Source organism: Carassius carassius, chromosome 27 (genome assembly GCF_963082965.1).
Source record: "Carassius carassius chromosome 27, fCarCar2.1, whole genome shotgun sequence".
NCBI lineage: Eukaryota > Metazoa > Chordata > Actinopteri > Cypriniformes > Cyprinidae > Carassius > Carassius carassius.
The window spans coordinates 12325141-12352835 of NC_081781.1; the positions used below are offsets into that span (position 1 = coordinate 12325141).

The 27695-nt window shown below is 37.6% G+C and overlaps 1 protein-coding gene across 2 annotated transcripts; it reads left to right on the forward strand.

Annotated features, from left to right (window-relative positions):
• The first annotated feature begins 779 nt into the window (after nucleotides 1–779).
• Nucleotides 780–27548, forward strand: LOC132106754 (sushi domain-containing protein 6-like). Of its 2 annotated transcripts, none has more exons than XM_059512723.1 (7): nucleotides 780–1011; nucleotides 5340–5494; nucleotides 20842–21033; nucleotides 22796–22990; nucleotides 23606–23744; nucleotides 24155–24576; nucleotides 25746–27548. In XM_059512723.1, the coding sequence occupies exons 2-7, from the start codon at nucleotides 5383–5385 to the stop codon at nucleotides 25769–25771; spliced, it is 1086 nt and encodes a 361-aa protein (XP_059368706.1). In that variant the 5' UTR covers nucleotides 780–1011; nucleotides 5340–5382; the 3' UTR covers nucleotides 25772–27548. The 2 variants fall into 2 exon arrangements, with proteins under 2 accessions (XP_059368706.1, XP_059368707.1); XM_059512724.1 differs by having other exon boundaries at nucleotides 24158–24576.
• Nucleotides 27549–27695: the final 147 nt, after the last annotated feature.

A 27695-nucleotide genomic window follows, 5' to 3' on the forward strand; every position in this document is an offset into this window, starting at 1 on the left:
CAAAGAGAAATTATAATAGAAATAAATGAATCTAAAATATTTTCCAGCATTCACAAAAACAATTATTTTCCTGTTTTCAGTGACATACTTTTCAAAACTTTATATTTTTTTTCAGTTTACATTGCTTATAAATCCCAGTTTTGCCTCTTTTGTTTTATAAAGTCTAAAGCATGCATCCATAAAATTAATAAAGAAAGATTTTTTTTAGTGTTTAATATAAATTTCATTATATTAAACACTGACAAAACAAAGAGAAATGACAATAGAAATGAATGAATTTAAAATATTTTCTAGTGTTCACAGAAACACTTATTTTCTTGTTTTTAGCAACATTTTCAGCAACTAACGTCCACAAAACTTATAGACTTATTCATTATGGCTTTTTAGTCAAAGTATTCAATACTGTCAATTTACTTTTTGGTTTCACTCAGCAAAATATAAGTCGAGTTTCTTTCTATAAAAAATTGGTATAATTTAAAATATTTTACAAATTAGGTAAAATCGTCCTTATCATAATTTGCGATTCCACAATTACATTGCCCTTCAACAGTAAACAATAAGTATACACTCACTGAATACTCATTCATACAACAGTTTTCATTTTACAGAAAATACCAGATGTATTTCCGTGTAAATGACTAGGCAAAATAATGAAGTAGTAGTTCGTTTATATTGCAAAATGCTAGTTTAAACAAGACACGGCCATATCTATGTTGAACTAGTTCTATGAACTAGCAGACCTCGTAAACCCCGCCCCTCTCTCGCCTGGTCGTCATGGAGACGGTGTGAGAGCGAGGCCGCTGGTCGAGCTCGCAGCTCTTTCCTACAGTAGGGAGGTACTACTACGCTCACTCTTCTCCGTAGACGGTTGATCAGAAAAGGGCCGTCAGAATCCCCGAATACAGGCGATCCCATCATAAACCGCGTTTACAGTAACCTTGGGACTTACATCCATTCGACGCAGCTCCATGGTGACCCGATACTAATTTTTAAAGAGGAGGGCATTCACTGGTAAGATCTCTTTTTTGCGTTGTGAAGGTTAGTTAACGTTAGCTGAGCTAACACGGTTAGCCTAAACGGAGTCTTTAGGATCTGAACCAATTGATATCGCAAAAGCTAACAATTATCGATAGCCAAATGATTCAGCCTGCGTAACGTTAACGTACTTAAAAATATAAATAGTAGTTCGGCAAGATATTGGTTGTTAAAGGACTTTAAAATTCACAGCCATTTAGCTCGCTAGTGAATCCTAATCCAATCAAAACCACTGTTCCGGTTAAATTGAAAGGTCTTTTTAATCAATGCTGATGACGATTATTTGTTGTATAAATTAATCAGATCGCCCGTACGTCATTATCCGGCGAGGTTCATGTGGAAATGTGATTTTTAATTAGTATGTCATAACGCGATTACAAAAGTCGCCAGTCCGGCGATGCGGACAAAGCCTGTTGTTAGCTTCCCATTACCCATAGGCTTCCATTTTACTTCCCTTATCTGCTAAATATATGTTGTATGTATATTATCAAACAGCTGATTTTGTTTTAGATGTATGGACAACTATAGGTTAATTGTTGTCATGGTGTTACAGTATTATTTCGGTCAGTGGTGGACCTTAAATATCGTCGTTGTAGTATTTGTATTTGAGTCAACCGGTTTCTTTCGTGTAAATTTCCAGAGTTTCAGTCGGCGTATAATTGTTAAATACATTCCGTTTTATTTATTCGTTTTGCAAAAACTACATGTTGAAACGTACAAGCGCAAACACAAACGCACACAAAGCACTGTGTTGTAAACACTTTAAGTTGCAAGAGGACTTGCAGAAAAAAAACCTTGTGATCTAAAAGTTAGAAACAACCTCAAAGTGCATTACTGTAGGAAACCTAACCGCGATTATTAGTGATGCATATCTCTCTTTTTGTTTGTTTTCATAAGTCAAAAGTGTTGCGTTCACAGTAGTTTCAGGACACACTCTGTTCTCTTTGTTGTGCTCGTTCTGCTCTCGGAACAGTTGCACGTGTCCGCGCGTGTGACTTTAAGTCCGGACATACTGGGGCTTATTTCTCTCTTACATAGAATAACTACATTACCATGTCCCTCAGCACACTCCACCTCCAAATACATGGACTCTTTTTTTCAAATAAAAATGTGCTGCTCGTTTTTGTAGTGAGGCCATAATGACATTTCTTGTCGTAAAAACATGATTAGTTTCATCTGCCTACCAGTAATTTCTTTATTATAATTCGCTGGTGTCTGGTTTGGAGCCAGCATGCATTGGTTCTTGCCTTGATTTTGTACTATTTGTAAACCAACACCTTTTTCCAAGTACATATCTTTACTGGAGTTTGCTTGACTTGACTTGTTGAAACTTGATCAGGAGGTTGTTTCAATGTGATATCATTTATAGCAACCTGATATCAACTTCCCCTCAGAAACTCTTATTGGTCCCCTTCTTCCTCATTGCCTTTTGTATGCAAAGGTGTAGATAAAGGAACTGTGTGGGCCATAATATGCTTAACAAAAGGCTGTTTATTTACTGTCATGCAGCCTGGACACTTTTTGCTATTTTGTTTCTTTCTTTCAGCTTTTTTTCCTCTTCCATCTCTTACTAAACTCCAGACAGCTGGAAGGGCTCTGCATTTTCATATTTCTCACTCAAACCCTTTTACGTTAAAACCTGGAGGCAGCTCTGGTATGATAAAGCAGGAACTGTGGTGCCACGTTTCTTTTGGCATCTGGCCTGTCTTGTCATTTTACGCTTTAAAATGTGGTCCAAAATGTTTTTTTACCACAAAGTAGTAAAGAATTGCTTTCAAGTACAAATCAGATCTCTTAAAGGGATAGGTCACCCAAAAATGCCATCTAGTGCGCACCCTCATGTTGTTCAAAACCAACAGAATGTTTGCAAATGCGTATGAAGATATTTCTTCTTCACTTGAAAGTCCATTCCACCAAAACTTTGATGGTTCAAAAACTTAATAAAGAGATAATAATAAAATCAGTTGAAAGAAGATGTTTAATCGAAAGCCAACAAGAATGTAGACTTTGATTAAACCGATTGATTCTCAAAGAATTCTTTTACGATCTTTTACGAAAAAGAAATGTGTCGTTACAGCTGTGACGATGAGATATTCAAAAGTATGTGAAATATTCAGGGCATAGAATCTTTCAAATATGTTCAAGAGTTTTACACACCGGTCTGTTATTGTTGGGATATTTCCATGCCCCTAAACATGATGCGGCACAAAACAAAACATGATTGGTTGCTTTACCTGTCAGTCATATGGCCTCTTGGGTGGGCCTTGGTCATTCAAAGTGGCCAAGGTTCCCAGACCTTCTGCCATCAGTCTGAAGGTCTGGCTACTACGTTAGACTAAATATTAACTTACTGCTTTTGGAACAACATAAGGGCAAGTGAATGGTGGCTGAATTTTCATTTTTAGGGTGAACTAGATCTTTACATCCACAATGGAGTTGTTTGGTGCACTTTATAAATGTTTGGTTCTTATACAGCATGTGATATGGTCATTTATCTCTTTTTGAAAATATTTTCAAGCAGATGTTGTTGAATATTTGTGCGCCGTGTCAGTCGATGCGCTTACTCGGATGCCATCTGTACAACACCTTAGTCACTTTGATTGAATCCAGACTGAATTGCAGTTTTCCCACTCTGGGATCGTGTTGGCACTGAGCAGTTTGTTGCAGAATGTTCTTCTGCTCCAGTCTGTTTGGTACATGAGGCAGCAGGCAAGCTTTTCTCTGCCAGTGGGATGTGCGTCACATTCCTTGTGCTCCTTGGGCACCCTAGTGCTTCTCTCCAGTGAGGAGGGGAAAGGTGTGGCGGCAGTGGCAGATTGGCCTCATGTGGGAGCAGTAGCTGCAGCCTTAGCATCCTGTTTGTTCCTGGGACTCATGCACCCCATGTTCTTGAGCTTTATCTGCCTTCAGCACACACGTACGTATCTTGTTTTGGTGGAATGCTGACAAATGGTTTGTGCTCACTTAGCAGCACTGTTGCACCTGCTCTCATTTGTGTAATGGCCACACACTTGTTTTTTTCCTTAAGTACAAAGTAATGTGATTCTAACACTCTCCATTATTGCATTTGCTAATAGGCTTTGTATGTAATGTAAACACCACCATACATCACATGGATACCCTGCAGCATCTGTTCTGTGTTTTTTTTGTTGATAATCAGTATAAAATGTAGGATGTATTGTGATATGAGCAATTCAGTTCCTTGTGGTTTCTCAGTTCTCACGCCGTTCATGTGAGGTAGTTTTGAGAACCATGATGAAACTCACCGTATTTTTCGGACTATAAGTCGCAGCTGAGTATAAGTCGCATCAGTCCAAAAATACGTCATGATGAGGAAAAAACATATATAAGTCGCACTGGACTATAAGTCGCATTCATTTAGAACCAAGAACCAAGAGAAAACATTACCGTCTACAGCCGCGAGAGGGCGCTCTATGCTGCTCAATGCTAGCATTGAGCAGCATAGAGCGCCCTCTCGCGGCTGTAGACGGTAATGTTTTCTCTTGGTTCTTGGTTCTAAATGAATGCGACTATAAGTCGCAGGACCAGCCAAACTATGAAAAAAAGTGTGACTTATAGTCCGGAAAATACGGTATATTATTTTTGTTCCATTGTTCTTGAATTAAAAACACTGCTTATAACTTCTATATGCTCAGTTTTTCACACATTAAAAACTATTGTCTGGATACAATTGTGGAATTTTGTGAAATTTATTTAAATATTAAAAAAATGTAAAAGGAACAGTTTTGAGAAACTTTTTTGTTTTTTGTTGATACTTTAGAAAAGGGTTTTAACCAAGTAAAGCCAAATTTAGTCTTCAGTCTAGGTTTTTAGAAAAATAATAGTCTTAAACCTCTTTAGTTTTATTTGTGAATAACTAAACCTGGCACTCGCCATGAACATAGTTCTAAAAAAACATTGCAAAATTAGAAAAATGTGAGTAAAAACTGGCTTTGATCATTGATAATGTGTGAGTCACTTTTGTAGAGTGGTTTATTTTTTTACTTTTGTAGAGTGGTTTACTTTTGTAGAGAGTTTTATTTTTAAATATGCAAATATGTATTTTTAAATATGTAAAATGCATTTTCTAAAGGTAAACAATATTTATGGTCATAAAATATAATGTAGCTCACTTTTGTCATCTGTGACAGAAAGATTTTGATTCTTGGTTTAAGACTTGTTTTATGAAATCTACTTGATTTAAGTGAATATCTTTAAGCACAAATTCCATGTGAGCATTGTAAAGGACTCATAAATGTTTTGTTTTAATACACTAACTACTAAGTGTGTGTTTCTGTCGCTAGGTTCAGCCGGAGAGGATTCTTGCTGCACAAGCAGGGCTGAAAAATGTGCAATGGAATGGTAGCGTGTGAGACAAGAGCCTCGCTCGCTCACAGGGTGGCCGCCACATCCCTTCTGCTCCTCCTCCTTGGCATGCTCCCCACAGGCCAAGCTTCAGGTGAGATTATTCACAAAAACCTCCTCCATATTCCTCCTACGCCTCAACCTTCCACTGCCATCCACTCTGACACTGATATTTAAGATGCTGACAACTGCCTCATTGATTTCATAGGATGTAAAATGTCCTTAGATTATGAAATATGTAAAGTTACTTGCAGGAATGGCGGTGTCAGGCAATGTTTTTTCAGTGAATTATGTTGAATTCAGTTTCTGCATAATTCTGAGTCACAGATGGTTTTTAGTGGGTTTTGTCTGTTGGCATCTATGATTCCTGATGTCAAAGACAAAGGTTTTTGTTCTTTTGTATGTGTCACTCTCAGTGCTCTGATAACAGAAATAACCGTTGGTCTTAAGCTTCCGGATGGAATAAAATGAGCATCATTTCTTTGTTTTCAGTCAAACATCTGGGAGGTGTTAGTGGGGGATGGGCTCTCTCTCTCTCTCTCTCTGTATCTCTTTCAATCGCCACTGAGGGTGTGTGTACGTCTGTTGCCCCTTTTCTGTGTGAGTCTCATCCAGCATCTCCCTCACCAACCTAGCTCTATATCTTGCTTTTCATGGCAGATTTAGCTTGAGAACAAAAACAGATGTCCATGTTGACAGGCAGTTGAAGGTGTGTTTTTATAAAGCTCAAGTCATTCTGTAGCCCTATGAGATTTTATTTTATCTATCTGAGAAGGACAGGTGAATTTGTGGTTCAGCATTTTATGTTTGTAGACCTTTCGGCCAACTTCCTGGGTAAAAAAAAACAAAAAACAACATTAAATACACCACGTAGTTTGAGGAACTAGCCAGTAGGGTAGTTTCTAGAGAACCACTTTCTGCGTTGCATTGGCACCGGCAGTGTGAACTCTGAAGCAACTGACAGCAACGTCTTTATTCACGGCATTTACAAACGTGGGTTTGGTGATAACGAGATGGAATGAACACTGACTGAACATCTGATGCATAAGGCACACAAAATTCAAAGTGATCATCAGGTGAAAGTGAGAAAGTGATGGGACACAGCCAAGTATGGTGACCCATACTCAGAATTCGTGCTCTGCATTTAACCCATCCAAAGTGCACACACAGCAGTGAACACACACACACAAACACCTGGAGCAGTGGGTAGCCATTTATGCTGCAGTGGCCGGGGAGCAGTTGGGGGTTCAGTGCCTTTCTCAAGGGCACTTAAGTCATGGTATTGTTGGCCCGAGACTCGAACCCACAACCTTAGGGTTAGGAGTCAAACACTCTAATCACTAAGCCACGACTTCCCCACTTTCCCTTAGATTAGTTGAAATCTACATGATTTCAGAGAGACGTGCATGTTGCATTGTTTAACATTCCACCTGAAAAGAAAGATACTGTGAAGCCAAACCCCCTCATGGAAGAAGAAAGGCATCATATTTACAACTGTGACAATCAGAGTTTATCAGGATCAACTAAATGCTGGATTTTCAGAAGTATGTGAACTATGTAATAGGGGTGTGCACGGATAGTCGAACATTCGAATATTCATTATGCTCCAATTATTCGATAAATAAAAATTATATTCGAATTTTGCAAAAAAAAAAAAAAAGTACACAATAAAACCTAATTTGGTCACTTCCTGTGATTCTCCACTGCATATTTGAAGATGTATGCAAGCAAAAAATAATTAATGAATGAATAAGGGGCCGTTCACATATCGCGCCTAAAAAAGCGTGGAAAACGCTAGGTGCGCCGCTTTCTCCTTGTTTCTAAAGCGCTCGGGCAGAAGCGCTCCTCAGGTGCCTGCCGTTGCTAAGCAACAATGACGCGCTTTCTCCGTGAAGACGCAGAAATTTCAGCAAAGGATAAATGGATTTGCAGCACAAAAAATCGCTTTCAGTAGCTCTGCTACTAAAAACATTATCAGAACATTTTCCTTGATACGAGTGGTGCGGATGCAGCAGCCGCCACCAACCATGAAGAGGATACAATGCCCACTCGTCGGAAAAGGCTGAGCCAGTTCTCCAGCGATGATTACAGAGAGTCCAGCCGAGACGAGTGGGAACAGTTCTTGCTGGAGCCATGTATTCCACCAGATGAGGATCCCATTCTGTGGTGAAACGAAAACACGAAGCGCTTCACAAAACTTATTCACTTAGCACACCGTTATTTGTGAGTCCCGACAACGTCTGTGCCGTCAGAGCGCGTTTTCTCCAAAAACAGGCCTTATTGTTAACAGACTAAGGAGCCAACTTTCTCCCGATCATGTTTACATGCACGTATTTCTTAACAAGAACATGTAAAACAATAGAAAAAAAAGCAAAAAAGATTTGCTGACAGTTTCAAAGTTTCAAAGTTAAGTGTAGGCTACGTTCTACAATAGCCTAATTGCTGCAGGCTGCTTTGTTTTTTCTTTGTTCACTTTTTTTTTTTTTGGTTTAATCTGTACTTTTGTTTGTTTGCACGCATTGTTAAAGGTTTTCAGCTACAAAACACGCAATGGTTTTCGCAAAGGCTTCAGCTATTCCTAACTGTCGGCCGGTCTCAGCTGTTCTTTTTGATGTTGCTCCGCGACCTGATGCTTGAGGGGGCAGCTGCGCTGGATGACAAGGGACACTCTAAAACGCTTACCGTGAAAAACGCTTAACATGGCTTACTGTACTAAGTGATATTAACAGACCAAACTCACTAAAAATCATACTAATAAAGTATACGATCTATAAAAAAAAAACAGATGAGCCTTGAATATGAATGCAACAATAACACGTTAAGCCTTTTCCTCCCAACCGAAAACGCTTAATGTGGCTTAATGTATTAAGACAGTGATTTTTAAAAACCAAACTCACTAAACATTATACTAATTAAGTATATGATGTACAAAAAAAAAAAAACAGATGATCCCTGAATATGAATGCAAGTTGTTTAGTAACATGTTAAGCCTTATGATGGTTTTCTATGGGAGGAAAAGGCTTAACATGTTATTAAACGCGTTGAATTCATATTCAGGGATCATCTGATTTTTTTGTAGATAGTATACTTTATTAATATGAGTGAGTTTGGTCTGTTAATATCACTGTATTAGTAGTACATTAAACCACGTTAAGCGTTTTTCACGTTAAGTGTTTTAGAATGTCCCGATGACCTCAAATTATATGTATTGCCGCGTCACAGGAACCTTTTTGCAGCAAATTTTGCATATCGGCTCATCTATATTCGCTGGCTCGCCCTTTTCATTGGGTTGAAAGCCAAAATGTTCCCAAACTGGCGACGTGACATTAGGTTTTGGGACGAGATTGAGCGCCTCCCATCGTTTCAGCCGGCCTATTCAAAACAAACGAAGCACAGTAAATCTACAACTGCTCGCGAGAAAATTACAGTCGTAACCATATTGTATCATTCATTTATTTAACATTGAATGCACAGTGACAAATTGAAAAAACAAGAAGGCCACAGCCTCATAAAAAAAAAAAAAAAAAAACCTGACCACTGCGGTTGCCGCGGTTTCTGCGGTTACTATCTTTCCTCTGCGGTTTGCTTGTCAATAGCGCGGTATTACAATATTGAGGTTATCGCGACAGCCCTATTGTGTGTAAGCTTGTTCAAAATGACTGACACAATAAATGTTGCTGAAAAATAACGTCTGTCTCATTAAACTTAATTTAAATAAACGAATATTCGCTTTTTGTGAGCTCAAATATTCGAATGTGATATTTGCGGAAAACGCCCATCCCTACTATGTAAAGTTCGCGGCATATGCCCTTTAAAATATGTCCAAGAGTTTCACTCACTGGTTTGTTATTGTGGAAACATTTCCACACCCCTAAACTTGACGTGGTACAAAAAAAAGTGATTGGTTGCTTTACCTGTCAGTCATATGGACTGTTCTTGGCCATTCAAAGCAGCCAAAGGTTCCCAGACCTTCTGCCATCAGTCTGAAGCCTGGCTATGCGAGACTAATATAGTTCCCCCAAACAGTTCCTAGTTCCCCTGGTATGAGCAAAAAGTGGGTATTTTTGCCAATAGTTCCGATGTGAAAACACCCCTTATGACTATGACCAGTAGTAAATTATGAAATTAAATGGAGTATGTGGATGCTTCCAATCCCATCCGAACTGAAAAATAATCCAGTCTGAACAGCACTTAACTCTCCGTTCCCAAAACCACACGGCATCTGCACTATTTCCCCTGAACAACACGTGAACGCAGCTCAATAGGCAAATGAGTGTCTCTTGCCTTATGTAATGAGTTACTGAGAGCATTAAGCTTGGTGAATAAATGATAGAGATTAAGGGTCGGTGGAATTGGGCTAGACCATTGATCCCAAGCAGCCACATCCTCATATTGATTCAGCACCACAAAGTCAAGCCAGGGACAAAAGTGTCCCAACTGATCCCAAGTAGTGTGTGTGTGTGTGTTTGTGTGTGTGTGCATGGATGTATGGCTGCTCACACGTGTTTGGCATGGATCTAGTACGCCGGCTGAATGCTACATTTTTAGTCCTCCCACACACTGAGCAACGGACAGAAGGGATGATTTTTCAAGGTCATCCGATAAAAGTCTGTCGATGATACTGCGCCATATTTTGGCAGTTATTTTCAGTGTCCACCTAAGCACCCTTTTTCTTTCTCTCCATCTCCTCTTCAGTGTGCATATATATATATATATATATACACTGTTGAATTAGTTATACAATATAATTTGTTAGGTTTTGTATGATTTGCTCATGCCCCCATGTTTTACCTACTAATCTTACTTTTTTTGTACAGAATTAATTCATCCAAAATCATCAGTTAGCACATTATTATTCATTCTTATGAGAAAGGGTTGATAATTTCTCCATTAGGTGGTTGAGTGTTCCCTAGGCAGGGCTTTAGTGGGCATAAATGCATCAAATCGACCCATCGCTTGAAGTCCTGTGATCTGTATCGGTCTGGACTGTTGTAGAACTTGTTAAGGGAAACTTGTTGAAGGCTTCAGAGTATTGAAAGAGGAACCTGAATCAGATGTGTGGACAGTGATGAAGACGACAAAGATCTATTGATAAAATTGTTGGTGCTTTACACAAAACAAAGAATCATATTATACAGCATGGCCACGACAATGTACACACCCACTTTGATTAATAGGTTTTGCTATTCCAGTAAAGACATCAATGCATGTAAATGGGAGCGCATCCCTACAGCAATGTTCCAATAATACCTATAATTTGGGTCTGCACATTCTTTTGGCCATGTAGAATCTCGATTGGCAGGTCATTAATGTTAATGTCAAGACAGGTCCTGCAATTTGCAGATTGCAACTTTACAGTGAACCTCTTGAAACATTCAATGTACTTCTTACAAAGCAAAGCACCTAGATAGTGATTGTGTAACATTTAAGCATCCACAAAGCTTGGAGTTGCAAGGAGGGGCCAGATCTTATCTTACTTATAAAATGATGTTATTTAGAACAATTCTTTTTAAAAAGCTTTGCTATTGCATCGTTTCATTCACATGTATAGTGAACAAAAACAAACCAGAGGAAGTAGCACAGGAAGGCAAAAAAAAAAAAACTTACTGTGCTCAGAGGCTGATCTTAGGGTTTCTGTAGCTTGACTCAGCCCACACTATTTCAGAGTGTGGAGGAAAAGCAGCTCCCTGAAGGCACACTGTTTTTAGCACTAGGTACTTTGTGAGCTAGAGGAATTTCCCATGTTACTCACTTTTTACTCTGATTTGTCACTATACCGCTTCCATATGTTATCTAGTGTTAATTCTCACCTCTGTAAAGACTGGATTCAAACCATTATGACATTGGATGAGGTGCTAGCATAGCATAGACAAATAGGCATTGTGAATAACCAAAAAAGCAGAAATAATTGGAATTGTCCAACACAAATTGTTTAATGGTGATTGATTCTTTTCAGGTGCTTTCATGTGCATGCTAAAAACATTAACTGTATCACTTGGCTTGTTTAAAAGTTTGGGGTCAGTAAAATATTAAACTTTTAAAATATTAAAAGTCTCTTGAGGTCCCCAAGGCTGCATTTATTAAATCCAAAATACAATAAAAATACAGTTGTTATCATTGTTGAAAACAAATGTGCTGCTTAATATTTTGGTGGAAATGATGTTTTCATTTATTTGAAATCGAAATCTTTTACATTGTAAATGCCTTACTGTTCCTTTTTATCTATTAAATGCATCCTTGTTAAATAAAAATATTATTTTCTTTCAGAAGTAAAAAAAAAAAATCTTACTGACCTCTTACCTAACTTTTAAACGGTAGTGTAGATATAATTATTAATTTGCGTCAGGACATGGTTTGTGTGGGTTTGAGAGATGCTTGCAAATTAGCCCTTGTACTTACTATTATGACCTGATGGTAAATTTCCCAGTAAAAGTGATGTTTGTTTGAGGCACATTATATGACTAAAATGAGAACTGTGAATTGAACTGAACTTATAAACCGAACTGAAATGATAAACTTTACATTCCTCAGGTTTTGGTTCTGTTACGTTGTAATGCAACTTTAAACAAGTTACAGCACAGACTTGATTCTTCTTTGGAAAATCCATGTGAAACAGATGTGTAGATGTCTGCTTCCCTTCCATAACTCGGACTGAGTGTTATGTTTTTTCCCCTTATGGTTTCATACGGTAGTTCTCTGGGCTCTTTAACTTAGTTTTCTGCTGTAATATGTTGTCCAGTGTCTGGGAAATGGCCTGCTAAGGCCCTACAGACTGCCAGACATCTATACATTGCATCAACGGCTGCAACCACTATTGTTCATCTTTGCTTGAAGAATTTTAGGCTTAATTTTTTTATCTTGTTAACAAAATAGCACAATTGCTAATGTGCTTTCTAGACCTTGCTTATTTTAATACCACAAGTTTAGCAGATGTTCCGTCCCTACATTTTATATCAAATATTTTAGAGGATGTTAGTGTGGGTGTCAAAGCATTTGAGTCGTTTTCATTACGCTAAGTGTTCATGAAAGCAACTAGGAATTATATGAATCACAGGGCTTATGTTATTTGTTTTCTTTGTGGAAAATTACAGCATTCAAAAACTTGATGAGGACTTGCAATTGCACAGGACATAGGGTGTTGCTTTTGTGAGTTTTAAAATTCAAAAGGCTGTTGGCAAAGCCATTCTTTCGGCCGACATATAGTCTCTGTAAACTAGTGTGGACTAGTATTGTCAAAAGACCCGGTACTTCGGTACGAAGTCGGTACTAAAAAAATTTAAATGTGACGGTACCAGGTTTCTTTAAGTACCGGTAGTACCGAGGTCCCGTTCAAACCCGGTTCAGCGCTATGATTTCCGCGAAGCAGAAAACGAGGACGGAATCTCAAAATCCAGTCATGAAAATGGAACTTACATTTTAATATGGACAGTCATGGAATTTGTCAAAGTTAGCATAAATTAATCAAATCAAATCTCCATATGGACCAGTATCTGTAAATGTTAAGCCACAAAAGTTGTTTGAAATATGAATCCGTGTTCTGCGCGTCTCTGTGTGAATTAATGAATGGCAGAGACGTGCGGGTTTATTTACTACATAGACTGAAGCGCATGACGCTTGCATTAATTTCAGCATCTGAGCTTCAGAGTTTTCAGTTCATCTCAATGGACGCACAGCGCACCTGATGCTCTGTAAACTCTTTGTGAAGGCGCGACTCACCGTCGCTTTACTGATAGCGCTGTTTCTCACACATGCAAAGAGAGAGAGAGCGATAGTCTTACCATGCTGAATCGACACGCTATATGTAAACTACTCTTTGTTGTCTTCTCCTGTCAAAATAATGGAGTTCATTTAGAATTATTCATTCATTTTCGAACAAGCAGAAGACATACCGGTTTCACCGGTAGTGGGCGGAGCTAATGCGCAAATGGCAATTTCATTGGCTGGCGCTGATCTAGTACCGTCCCTGTTTTGATTTCAGCAAATCAGTTTGACCGAACACAGACAACGTGATTAATATTCATGAACCCAGCAGCTCATCAATTCATAGTGCATTGTATATACATTAGTATGATAGTAGAATTAGTAGTAGTATTATCTTTTAATAATAATTAATATGATCTATTACTATTTTTTTTTACAGAAACCCTCAATGACCAAATCTTAAGCTTCACCACCAGTCTTAAGTTCAGTTAAAATGACAAATATGCATTCATTAGGCCTAAAAGTTAATTTTTATATAAAGGCATTGTGCTAGAAATATTACTATTATTTAGTAAAATGTATGTTATACTGCTACTACTGTTGAAAAAATTTATAAAACTTTATTTTTTAAAGAAATAAATCACTATTTCTTCCATGTTTTAATTTTAATAGCAAATCCCCTTTATTTACCAAAAATAAAATGTTTAAATTTCATAAATTAAAAGACAAAAATAAAATTTGGGTGAAACTAGTTTACGGTTTTTCATAATTATATAACTTGTAGAAAAACTTTAAACACAATTTTAAATAAGTATAAAGAATGGCATTGTTTTTTTTTTTAGTGCTAAGTTTTTTTTTTTTAATTAGCATATTTTTGTGTTTTGCTTTGGTACCGAAATTGGTACCGAGAACCGTGAATTTTCACTGGTGTCGGTACCGAATACTGAAATTTTGGTACCGTGACAACACTACTCCACACCCTGGTCAAACACGATGGCACGATTGAGTTCATACTCTCTATTTTTATCTTTGACCTATTTATTTTACATGTACACTTGTTTGTAGCTTTGTGACTATCAGTGGATATTTCTAATATTCATTACACATCAGGGAAATCACTCAGTTTGGCCCACGGTAGCTTATAAAAACCCATTCTCATCTTGTCGCCTTTAATGACGAAACTCTTTTGGTGATTCAATTGATACAGAACCCACATCTTGCCTTGTATAGCTAGGCGAGACAGAGTTCCTGATTCACATCAAGTCATTATGAGGAAATATGTGACTTACAGACTGTTCCTTATATGAGGATTAGCCTACAATCTTTCTCAGTAGATGTAAATCGAGTTGTGTATATGCAGAGTATACATTTTGTTGCTTAATTTTCTTTATTTCAGTTTCAAACTTGTTTTTCTACATCTGTAGAAAAAAAACGGAGAAGTTTTGAAGATTGCACTAGGGCTTTTTCCATGTAATTACAAAGAACAAATCTTTCAAGCTTCAGATATGTTACAGCAAATAAAAAAGCAGCAAAAAAAGTGTCATGTCATCTACCTATTTTGTAATGCTGCAAGCGATTTCCTTTGAATGTGCGAAACTTGCGATTCATTAGCTGCTATAAGCACAAAACAAGTCTAGTGAACAGTAAAACTATTTTCGCTACAAACCTGTTTAGAATTATGATAATGAATTAAAATACCGAAAACAAAAACCAGTTTGCCAGCACAGAGGACTGTCTTTATAGTGCTAAAATAACTGGAAGTGGCTGATGCTGGAAGCTTTTGCACATTTAAGTTACAAATGGCCCCACCTGTGCATACATTAAAAATAATGTGAATATCCAATAAAAGTCTGATAACTCTAGATGTGAAACAGACCCAAATTAAGTTGTTTTTCAGTAAAAACTAGTCATCTGGTGTCTGATTCATGAGCAAATAATTCTGTTTAGTTGGATCTCTTTAGTAAATCAGTTGATCTGGTTCAAAGAACTGGTTTGAATGATTCATTTTTGAATCGGGCATTGCAACATAAGGTGAGTTTTTTTTTTTTTTCAGAACTTTATTACATTTCGGCCAGTGTAAATTATTTTAAGGACTAATTCTATGAGATTGCTGTTACCAGTGTTTTGCATATTGAAAAAAAATTTTTTTTTTGTTGGATTGTGATGTGACTGTATTCTGCCACTGGCATGAGGTTTAAAAAGTGAAACTATTTGCATAGATCCTTCTGAGAAAACAACACTCCACCCTTTTTTACTAAGCATTGCCAAAAAAAAAAAAAACTTTCAGGCTTGCTTCAAAACAACAAGAAGCACCATCTGTCTGTGTGGACCGTGTTAGATAGCCGTTCACCATTGACCCTAAGTCGCCTAGTCCCGTTTAAACGAATGCTTTTTTCACACTCATGTTCCTAGTAGCCATTAGCCAGCACAATGGATGTCAGCACCTCTGAGTACAGCTGCTGGCCAAGCATCCAGGCGGCTGACTGGCAGCAGCTTTTGCTCCGACTGCTTGTGTGCACCACAGAGGATCCAGTCTGTCATTAGCTGTGGGCCGAGTGCATTCCTGGAGTGGGTGAGCCAAGACAGAGCAGATCTTGAACACAAGAGCACTGTGTTTAGAGCCATCCGCTGATAGCAGACACAGCAGGGGCACCGAGTGCCCCCTCTTGCTTTCTGTCTCTTCCTTGTTTCCCTTTTTGTACACAGAAGAGGAGTTACTTGTGCCTCACAGCTGTCTGAATAGAATCAGAAGGGTGCAAACACCCATCTGCCACTTTTCACTGTGACAAAGACTAGAAGAACAATGGAGTCTTCCTCTGTGTCTTCTGTCAGATTGTGTCTCTCGGTTTTCCCTCCCAGTCGATTTGGTTCAAGGAGGACGGGCTGCTTAAATTAGTCAGCTGCCGACCTCGGGCTGAAAAAGGGCATAATAAAGAACACGTGGAGCTTGGGTTAATGCTTTTGTTCTGTCTCGCAGAAGACAGGCTTTATTTGAGGCCCCGCTGCTGTCCATGTCTAACGGCTCTTAGGGTATGATGGGTGCTCCCAAACAAAAAGACACTAAATATATTAGGAATGAATTGCTTTAGAAATTGTGGGTGATTATTGAAAGCTGTGATTTATTTACTTTATTCCAATTAACTTTTTTAATGGCCAGTAATCAATATTATCTGTTATTTTAGCAAGATATGTCAGTACTTAACTGTGTTAGTTTATGGCTTGACATTAGACATTTTAAATTGATTTGTAAATGTTTTATTTTTAATTTTTTGATATTGGATATTTAAATTATTTTATTTTTAGATTTCGATTTTTTTCACAGTCTTCTAATGCATATTTGAAGGTAATCTTTAAAAATATAATTTAATAACACCGTTAAATGTACTTTTTAATAAATCTCATAATTATCTTTTTTATACTACACTACGTGATGCCTAAATACATTACATTGCTACATTAAAAAATATATTTTTGTTATTTATTTGGATACAAAATAATATCACAGTTTAATAATATCAGCCATTTATTGCTTACCGTGAAAATTATAGACTTAATAAAATATTGGCTATATTTCATTGCATCCTTAATTATAAATTTGTATTGATTTGTCAGCTGCTTGTTCTCTGTCTTCCCCTAGTTTCCAGTCTATGTTACTGTGTGTCAGTAAATAAAAAATATGCACTAAGGAAATATTTAAGAGTGCTGAAAGGATGGTCCCGAGTAAATTTTTTCAACATCTTGGTCGATGTTTGTGTTTTGAATCATTAATGATTTGGTGGATTCATTTCGAATGGATCAGTCTTTTATCTAGGGAGAGTCTCTTGGATGATGTCTTGTCAGGGCTCGTTTTGCTCTAGCAGCCAAGTTCATCTATTTCTGCTGTGGTTTTTTTCTCTTGTGTTATGAGAAATGTGCGTGTGGAAACGTATTCCTCTCCTCTGTCCCTGTAGGAATGACACCCCTTTCGCTGAAACCCGGCTTCCTGCTCGGCCGTGAGAGGCTGTGGGTTTGCTTTATCTCTCGCAGTCAGCTTTTCCCATCACAGATATGCAACGCCCCTGCTGTGTTTCCCTTTAACCCTTTGAGTCCATCTCAAAACATATGTGGTTACAGTAAGCGCACATACATACACTCACACATATCAACTCAACCCTCTCTCCCGCCGGCAGCAGGACTCATGTCGTCCAAACCATGTTATGTACACAGAAACATGAGACCTGTACATATGGATGCCTTCTCTCTCTCATGCAGGGTTTTCTTGCAAGAAGGAAACCACATACTGTTATTATCCCCTTTGAGAACCATTCAAGACATGTTATGTCAAGGTTGAGTCTCGTATCTTAGCAGCTGTTGTGCATTTATATCATAAACCTTGTCAAACTTGCAGTGCAATAAACACGTTGGCCGACACCACTGGATATCTCAGGAGGTTTGTGAAGCTGGCTTTGGTGGTAACTGTATTAAGAATTCAATGAACAAACATCTATTATGAATGAATCACTGCGTGAGGTTAGAGCTGGGCATTATGACTGTAGAAATGTGTCAGCTGGTATAGAAATGTTTCTTGTGTAGCACCAAATCAGCTTATTAGAATGATTTCTACAGACTGAACGGATGCTGAAAATTCAGCTTTGCCATTACAGGAATAAATCGCATTAAAAAAAAATTTAAAATAGAAAGCAGTTGTTGTAATCAAAAGTAAAATTGTAATAATATATTACAATATTACTGATTATATTGTTATTTTGATAAAGTAAATGCTGCCTTGGTAAATATAAAACATTTCTTTCAGAGATATAAATAAAAATGGCTGTAATGTTAAATCATTTTGTTTTGCTTTGTACATATGGAAGAAGCCTTGTGCCGGGTTTTTATAGATTTTTTTTTTTTATTTACCTTTAGTTTCTTAATTTTTTAATTTTAGTATTTTACGACTCCCAGAGTTATTGTGTTAACAGGTGTAATTTAAAACGTATTTTATTAACATAATTGAAATTTTCTATCTTATAATGTTACTGAAATATAGATGGATGGATGGATGGATGGATGGATGGATATATTGTTGTCATGGAAATTTATTTTAGCTTAGTTTTAGTTTATATTCTTATTTCACTTAACAAAAAGAAAAGAATCAAAAAGTATTTCATAAATGAAAGCGGTTTATGTACTGACACCAGACCTATTCATTTTCAAATGAGATAGTCACTTTCATTTTATGATCTACTTATGTCACTTGAGGATGAAAAATAGACTTTACCACATGGTTATATAATTATGAAATATTTTGGGGCTGTGTTTCCAGTAAAAAAAAGTTATGATATACGGTTATTGTGATTATAAAATGAATCATACTGCAATTTAAGATTTTGGTCATACTGCCCATTCCTAATTTAGATTTATAACTATTAGAGATGTACCCTCCTCCATTTCTACAAATTCCATAAATGGGAAAGAAGAACAAATCCCCCTTCTGCCATTTTCTGACAGCAGTCTCAGGGATTTGAATTAGGAGAGATCCGAGGAAAACAATAGAGTTGGAAAAACACTTCATCCTATGTAATAAGGAGATCTTCAACAAAAACATATTTAAAAGGGAGGATTTTTTTTGAGACTGTAGGGTCTAATCCACGGCTGGGCCGCGGGGTTTTGGTCTCACTGAGCAGCTGCGCACTGCAGTGGTCAGTAATATGATCCGCTTTAGACCACAGCCATTTGTAATGAAGGATAATTAGAATTTCATTCCACTGTAAATCCCTTGTTTTTTTTTTGTTTTGTTTTTTTCTGGGTGCTGCCTTGTGGACAGTTGGAGGGTGAAGGCCGTTTAAGACCATGTGTTTGACATTTAGTTTCATTGTTGCGATCTCTCTCCAAACATCCCTTTGTCTAAACGAGTCGTATTTCATTCAGATTATTAGTGTTAAGTAGAGTAGGTCAGGGATCCAGTTAAGGGCACATTAAGAAATTGTTTTGTGGTAAATTTGATCTGCTATTCGACTTAGACAAAATTAACCTAGTTTCTTACAAAACTTCTACCAGGCAAACAGGTTCATTGGAATTTCAGTCGGAACCTTGGACGTTATGTTTTCTGACACATACCCCGTCCCATGTGGTACTCCTAAGATAGGTATCTGTTGTCAAGTGTACAATCGATTACAGATGTCGTGAAGGCCCAGTCCAACTTGTCATGACAGGTCTGAGCAGCCGATATTAACAAATGTTCTTCCGCAATTCTGCCATTCTTTCATTTTCCTGATTGATCCTGCCTTTCAGTGACGCACGAACTAACAATGAAATGACAACAAGGAAAACAAACAGTCTCATGATCTAGTTTCATTTAAACCTAGGGCAAAACAAAGTAGGTGAGGTTTGCAATTTTTTGTCATCTTAATTGTCGTCATATTGCTTATCCACTCAGAATCAGACATTTCCGTTTTAAAAAGTGCATTAAAATACAGATCATAGACTCCAACTTAAAAAAAAAAAAAAAAAATCACATGCTTACAGATGTTGCACATGTTTGATATAATAGATGGTGAAGCTCTGCATGTGTGGTTGTATCCTGACTGTTTGTCTGGTGTCAGAACAGAAGAGATAGAGCTGTATGTCCATCCTCTGAGTCCATAATCGGCTGATCGCAGCTTAAGAGCAGGTTAAAAGCTCAGATTAGAAAACACAGTGATGGAGGGGGTCTGTCCAAACAGACCCTGTTTGTTTGAGTTGTTTTCTTTCTCTCTGCAGGATAATTTAATGAGGTGATAAACATGTTTACGTGTTTAACATGATCTATTGTGTGAATGAAGCTTTGGCTCAGGGGGTCAGGAAATGTGTGGTTTTTTTTTTTGCATTCGAGAAAGGAGAAAATGAGAGGGGAAAGAGACACCACTGGCTTTATGCCATTAAACCTGAGGGCAGAACTGTATTCTGTTATCCATCTCAAGGCTGGACATTGTATGTGTGTGATCTGGGTGAAGTTTTTGTTAACTTGAGGAATATAATACATATAATACAATATAATACCAGGAAGCAATATGAGAATAAGATCTGCTTCTGGTGCCTTTTTCTCTATGACACATAATGAATTTTAGAGTTCGGTGCAAATACATTTTGAGGTATTTTAACACTTGAAAATTCCATTGTCAGTCTGTGATGTTAGTTCCTGAATAATCGCAAGTGAAAGTGACAGAAATGATCCACCATGAAGACGTAGGCTTTTTATAGTCTTACTTCAAAACATCTTGAACCAGCTTTAAGTTGCAGTCACAATTACTGTTGCTCAGTGAAAGTTCAAGGGCAAAATCCAGTCATTTAAGTAGAAATCCACGCCATCTGGAGTTTTGCGTTAATGTGATAAAGTTCCCTGTGTAGATTTCACTCATGTTTATGTTGTTATGTGAATTTGCTGCGCTGACTAACAGAGAGCTGATTGGTTTAAAAATGACTTCTGTGTCACTTATACATTGCTACGTCTGTCACTGACAGTAGGCAATGGACTTTTTTTGTGACATTTTGCAAAAAAAGAGCTTATATGATCGTACTTGAACATTGTCATCCATGCACTTCACTTCATTCGAAATCATGAGGATTTCAGGTTGGATTTGTTGTCTACATTTACAGCCAGTATGCGGCTTTTATCATTATTAAATAACTGTCGTTTTCAGAGTTGTATTGAAGGACATTAACTGGGCCCAAGGGAAATGTGAACTGGTTAGCAGCTAACGGCTGCTCTTTTTCCTCCTGTAGGTTGTCCCAGACCCTCAGTTGTGCCTCATGGCCATGGGAACCTGACAGAAACCAATCGTGGCTCGTTCTCTGTTGGCACGCTACTACAATACAGCTGCGATCCAGGATACACGCTGGATGGCTACAGCATCATCACCTGCACCGTCTCAGGCCACTGGTCCTCTGATCCACCTCGCTGTGTCAAAAATGATGGTATGTTCAATTTAACTAGTGCTGCCACGACGCGTCGACATCATCGATTACGTCGATACAAAAATACGTCAACGTGTCGACGTATCTCGCATAATGGCATACTGGGAATGGAGAAAGTTGCATTCTATCACAAAAACAGAGACCACTGTTATCAAAAGTATGGGAATACTTCAAACAGAGGCCAAATAAAATGGCCATTTGTTCCCTTTGAAAAACCGATATGGTGTACCACGGCAGCACAACTGCGATGCATGAGCACCTCAGAGGAAAACATCCTGGTGCTCTCCGGTGTTACAGTTTAACTGGTTACCGTGTGATCTGGTGACCAACTTCCTGGTTCAGGTCTCTGCTGCAGATGTGATGGAACGACCGCAGCAGATTCGGCTATTCTAAAAGTACAAACTGATGTGATATTAATAAGTGTCTAATAAACACAGACTTGCTCATTGCATGATTCTGATATTCTTGTAAAAGATTACAAGTTATTGGTATGATCACCCATAGTGGCTGAAGTAAGGATAAAAAAAATAAATAAAGTAAGTCTGTGTTGACGCGGGTTTTGAACACGCGTTAGGGGCCGTTCACATATTACGCCTAAAAACATGTGTAAAACGCTAGTCGCTCCGCTTTCTCCTTCTTTCCAAAGCGCTCGGGCAGTTGCGCCCCTGGGATGTCTGCCGTTGCTAAGCAACCATGACGTGCTCTCTCCATGAATTCGCGGAAATTTCAGCAAAGGATAAATGTATTTGCAGCACTAAAAATCGCTTGCAGTAGCTCTGCTACTAAATTTATCTCAAAATGGCAATCCATATACAGCTATAATCAGCAGTTCCTTAATCTTAGCTGAGCTTTCAACGTTGTTACTGGAAAGGATGAAGCTGATTGGTTAGTTCTTGTTAATGCTTGCGGCATTCTGAAAGGTTGAAATGTTTTTAACTCGATGCGGTGCGGACGCACCTGTTTTCGCGTGCGCGTCGCGACCGCGTCACTTCCATTATGAGCGCGCATACATTGGAAATAACGAACTTGAGCGCGCAAAAGACGTGATATGTGAACGGCCCCTTAAAAGACAGCGCGCCGCGAGACAACAGTCACAGACCACCGAGCTACCCCGAATCAGCTCCAGATCTCTGGAAACCATGCTAAACTATAGCAGAACCCTGACTACATTTTATGGCTTGTGATGCTAAAGAACATTTCATGACTTCTTAGACAACTGTAAATTTGTGGCTACTGTGGTTTAATTATAAGCGCTATCGTAAACTCATATTTACCATAGTAAAATAATTTTCTTTGCCTCTTTATTTTTGTATACTGTAAAAACTTCAACCACATTGGTTGAAAATGAATAAAGGTTGAAATATTATATTAGAAGTTGTACTTATATTTTTTTGTAAAGTTATCCAAAGGATTCATTAGCTAATCAAAAAAAGAACATTTAATTATTTATTGTAATAAAAATAATCGTTAGAGTAGTCGACTAATCGAAAAAATAATCGTTAGATTAGTCGACAGAAAAAATAATCAGCTCTAATCAATCAGCTCTAATCTAATCAATTGCAGCTCTAAATTTAACCCTCTTCAGCGTCCTCTTCCTGTTTACTTATCAGTTGTATTCTGTTCTAAGAAAGCTAATGCTGTTCACATCATGACGAAAGATTATATTTCTAAAATTGAAATTGAAAAAGTTGAAAAAACAAATCTGGTTCCTATTACTCGCACTGACACAAAAGGTTTTTTTTTGTTTGTTTTTTTACAACAGTTTGTCAACCACCCAGTGTGCCAGAGAACGGAGGATATAACTGCCACCCCTCGCCGTGCCACAGACTGACCCAGGGCACTGTGATTGAGTACTTCTGTGATGAGGGTTACATTTTGAAAGGAGGATACCATTTCCGAACCTGTGACAATGGAGAGTGGAAGTCGCCCATGCAGATCAGCTGTCACTCTGTGCAAGGTATGTCACACAGCAGCAAGAGCTTGATCCACAAACTCAGCCATTGGGATACTCTGCCGTCTTGTCACATACGGATAGTTTTCCTTCTTATTACCAGACTAAGAACAGAGAATCATTGTACATTTGGTAAATTACTGTAATGTAGGTATGTACAAACTAATCGAGTGATTTCATTAGTGTCAGAAAATGTAGTTCAAAGAAAGCAGAATTTTAAGCATCAACCATCATATATATGAGTATTTTGGGTACTCCGTCACTGGATGAGAGTTAAAAGTTTAAAGAAACTTGAGTACTCTTTGTTTAAATTTAAATGTTTGGATCTATTTGTATTAGTTTATTGAAGTTATCCCTACTAAAAAACACTAAACCAGGCCAAGGTTTTTTTTAGCTCTTTGGCCATCTGGTTTCCCAGCATGACCTGCCAAAATTACCCCCTCTAAAACCATAAAAAAAAGCTAGATTTAAACAGTCTGGCCAGGCTGGTTGTCCAGCTAACCACCTTAGGCTGGTTTAAGTTGGCTTTTTCAACTATACCTAGTTTTATATCTCCACAAACCTTCTTTGTTCTTTGGCATTACACACGGCAGTGAATCAAACAAAGTGTTTCTCTTCCAGGTGAGGAGCAGCAGTCCCCCCTGCCCATGCCGGCTCTGTCTATCGTAGCTTCCACTGCCAGCTCGGTGGTCCTCATCCTGCTGCTGGTCGTGCTGTTCGTTTTGCTTCAGCCCAAACTCAAGTCCTTCCACCACAGCCGGTGAGGCCCTGTCTCATTTTTACTGAGCACTTAAAGGAACAGCAGAAAAAAAAGGCCTATTTAATTCCAAAGATAAGTGAAAGGATGGAAATGGTGATGAAAACCTAACCTATTTTGATGTTATAAGAAGGCTTCAGGAGAAAATAAACATACGTGTCCTTTGGCACAAATGCATCCAAATCTTTCGAGAACATAAATGTACTGTACTAATGTTAGTATCATGCAGATTTAAAGTCGATCGTAATTCCGACTGTTGGACATGGATAAATATGGCATCTGCCATTCGGTGCTGTTGTTCCTGTATTTTGCTGTTGCGTAATCAGCTCACTGTGATGTAAGCCGAAGATCAGGCAGGTCAGGATTTGATAGCCTTATTTTTATTCTTATATCTCTCCTTCTCTGTTTCAAAGCAGCCGTGAGCAGGGTGTGTCAGGACAGCCTACCTCCATCATGGTGGAGGGCGTTCAGGTCTCGCTGCCCTCCTACGAAGAGGCAGTGTATGGTGCAGGCGGCGGTTCTGTGCCCCCTCCTGAGTCTCGGGTTCAGATCGTGCTTTCGGAGGGCCCTCAGGCCGAGGGTTTGAATGAACCTCTCGAACAGGCTCAGGCGAGTTACAGTTTTCCCTCCACCTCGACGGCTGCATCCTCGTGTCATGCAGAGACTGTGTTGGTTCACCAGATGCCCTCTTCCTCCTCTCCATCCTCCTCATCCTCTCCCTCCTGGGCTGCTGAGCAGCCTGGTGCCGCTGCGCCTCTCTACCGCAGACACAGCAGCGAGAGCAGCGATCAGCACAGCTTGCTCTCAGTCACCTCTGCTGAAGACTATGGCGATGGTGAGTTCATTTGCAAATCTAGAGGTGATGTGTAGTTTAAAGACATGTCTATGATAAATAAATTCATCTAAAAAAAAATATTAATGTTGAAACCCATGTGGCCAATGCATATTATATCTAAGGGTTATTTTAAATTAATGGCATGTATTTTTGTGTAAATTTTAATATTAGGATATGTACACTTTTATTTTATTTTTTACAAATATGAAAAATTTATAATATTAAAGTATTGTTTTGAGGCTGTCCCACCACATGATATTTTACAATCTTACCTAACCTGACCTTGTCCTAAAAAAAATAATAATAATAATTATGCTTGATGAATTTTTTTAATGAATATTATTTAAACAAGTTTAAGTGTCTAAGTATTAAACACAATATAGCTGCAAAATACATGTTTTAATTACAATTAGATGATAATTATATATATATATTTATATAATATATGTATGTATATATATATATATATGTATATATATGTATGTATATATATATGTATATATATATATATATATATGTGTATATATATATATGTGTATATATATATATGTGTATATATATATATGTGTATATATATATATGTATATGTATATATATATATGTATATATATTATATATATATATACATACACATATACATATACATACATTTATATATATATATATATATATATATACATATATATATATATATATATATATATATATATATATATATATATATATATATATATATATATATATATATATATATATATATATATATATATTTAGTGTTTCTCGCTTTCTAAGAAATATGTATGTATAAACATTAGTCCTGTCAAATGATTAATCGGCCAAAATAAAGTTTTTGTTTACATAATATATGTGTGTGCTGTTTATATTTATGTGTTTATATATGTATATATATATAAATACACACACATGCATGTATATATTTAACAAAAATATGTTGAGTTTATATAAATAAATGATATGAATATACATATATGCATGTACATACATTATAATCTCATTATAGGTGTATTCAAGTTATTGTATTTGTGAAAATGCATTTTTAATTAAAAAAAAACAACTACATTCTATTTCTTTAGGTTTTTTTGTATTAAATGTAGTAAAATACTAATTTCTTCGCCTAACATCATACTTTCTTCATGTCTTTTCTCCAGATATTCCATTGCTTAAGGAAGCCTGAGTCTGTGTGCAGTCTCCCCTCTCTCTGTCATCGCAGGCCAGGACTGTAACCCCTAAAGCTTCTCACCAAACATGTACCCCGCAGCCACCCGTCAGAAAGCAGCAGTAATTAAGATCCGACAGCTATCCCTCTGCCAACAAATCGCATGCCCCTGGGCTCTACAAGCTGCATGGCCCCCGAGGAGTCCAGCGGCTCTCTTCACAGGAAGACCCTTCCACCGGATGACCCCTCAAAGGGATGCGCAAATGCCCGAGTTTAACACGTCGCACCTTTTCTCGCTAGTGATCAGTTGCACTCAAAGGCTTACCTCGTCAACACAGAGGATTCACTAATTACAAATGAATGCATTCAGATTACGTTGTGGACCTCTGCTCCGTCAATGACTGTGACCTCTTGTGAAGGGAAGAGTTCAGCAAGGATTTGCTAAGCCAGGCCCTTTTCTCTTTGATGCTGCATGTTCTGTGCAATTTCTTTTTTTCTGTTTCGTTCTACGCGCGTACACACAGGAGCACAGCACAATGGAAGCATGACGCATAGCACTATCTCCAACATCTCCTTGTGCGAGACGCAGGGTTGAACCAATCTACATTGTACTGTATTCAAATACATGCTTGCCTTTTTATTTGTCAAGAAGTACCTGTGCTGTGCTCTGCGTCCGTGTGTGTGTGTGTGTGTTTCTGATGCCTGTGTGACTGTGGCTGTTGTGATTCGAAGAGGGCTGAAGTATCATCTAGGCTTCTTTTCCCCAAAATAGGAAACATTTTCAATACCTCCATTTTCTAATTGAGATGTTATTTAACTAGAATGGATGTTCCTTGTCTGTTTGTCCAAAGTGAGGGAGAGATACTTTGTGTTAGAAGCCATGAGATTACGGTTCTCATTCAGAGAAATAATTCATCGTTATTTCTTCCTTTTAAAAGCTGGTATATCTCTCTCATATTTATGTGTTGCACGCACAAGTAAAAAAGATTTAATTAGATTTTTGATTGATTTAATCACATATATGTTTATCTCCAAGAGGACATTATTGGGTGTTGACTAAGTTCATTACTGGGCTATACCTTAAGAGATTTGACTTGGACTTGGATTTGAGCGAGATTAATACACTTTTAATGAATGAAAATTAAGCCACATGTATTGCATTTGAATGGTTTGCAAAACTAGTTTTGGCATGGCTAACATTTTAAAAGATGACTATCAAGGATAGGAGCTTTCTTTATTAATATTTCTTAATAAATCACCTCAGCCATAAAAAACAAATCATGAATCAGATATCCTGTAAGATCTTAAAAAGGTTGTGCATTGTGTTAATGCACTGTATAGACACTTTTTTTTAAATAAATATTTCATTATATATAAATACATATGAAAGCTCCAGAAAATGGCCTTGTTCTTCACTCAAAATGTTCTTTTGGCAAACGTACATTTAAAAAAAAAACAATGAATTTTGCGTTTTATGTACTTGCCCATTGTCACCTCATGTGTATATCCCCTGTGGTTGACTCAGAATTCTGATGTTTGTCATCATGCATCAAATATATATATACTTTTACGTGTCTGACTTTAGAGAGAGGGCAGTTTGCCTATCTGCACATCCTCAGTTTTGTGTTCCTGGCTTGTTTTTGTAAATTGGATTTACATTTTTTTTGTTTTTTTTTCATGCAAACTGAAGGCAAAATATTACTGCTGCCTTAACTTGTACATTTCATACATTTCTCACTTTGTAATCATGTGTTTCTTCAAGCTCACTGGCTTTATGGTAATTTGTCTTCAGTTTCCTTATGGCCTTACTTTTTCTTTTCTATGCATTAAACATGGTCTTGTTTTTCAGACATAGGGTTTTACTCCTTTGGAGGATGTGAAAAGCTTTTTTGTTTGTTTGTTTTTCAGTGAACATGAAATATGAACTTTTGAGCTTTTATTT

What these genes read in the sequence shown, in the direction of transcription:
- LOC132106754 (XM_059512723.1), top strand. Translation starts at nt 5,383, where the DNA reads ATGTGCAATGGAATGGTAGCGTGTGAGACAAGAGCCTCGCTCGCTCAC. An exon ending in TCGCTGTGTCAAAAATGATG is followed by an intron (nt 21,034 to 22,795) that starts GTATGTTCAATT and finishes TTTTTACAACAG; the next exon opens with TTTGTCAACCACCCAGTGTG. An exon ending in AAGTCCTTCCACCACAGCCG is followed by an intron (nt 23,745 to 24,154) that starts GTGAGGCCCTGT and finishes TCTGTTTCAAAG; the next exon opens with CAGCCGTGAGCAGGGTGTGT.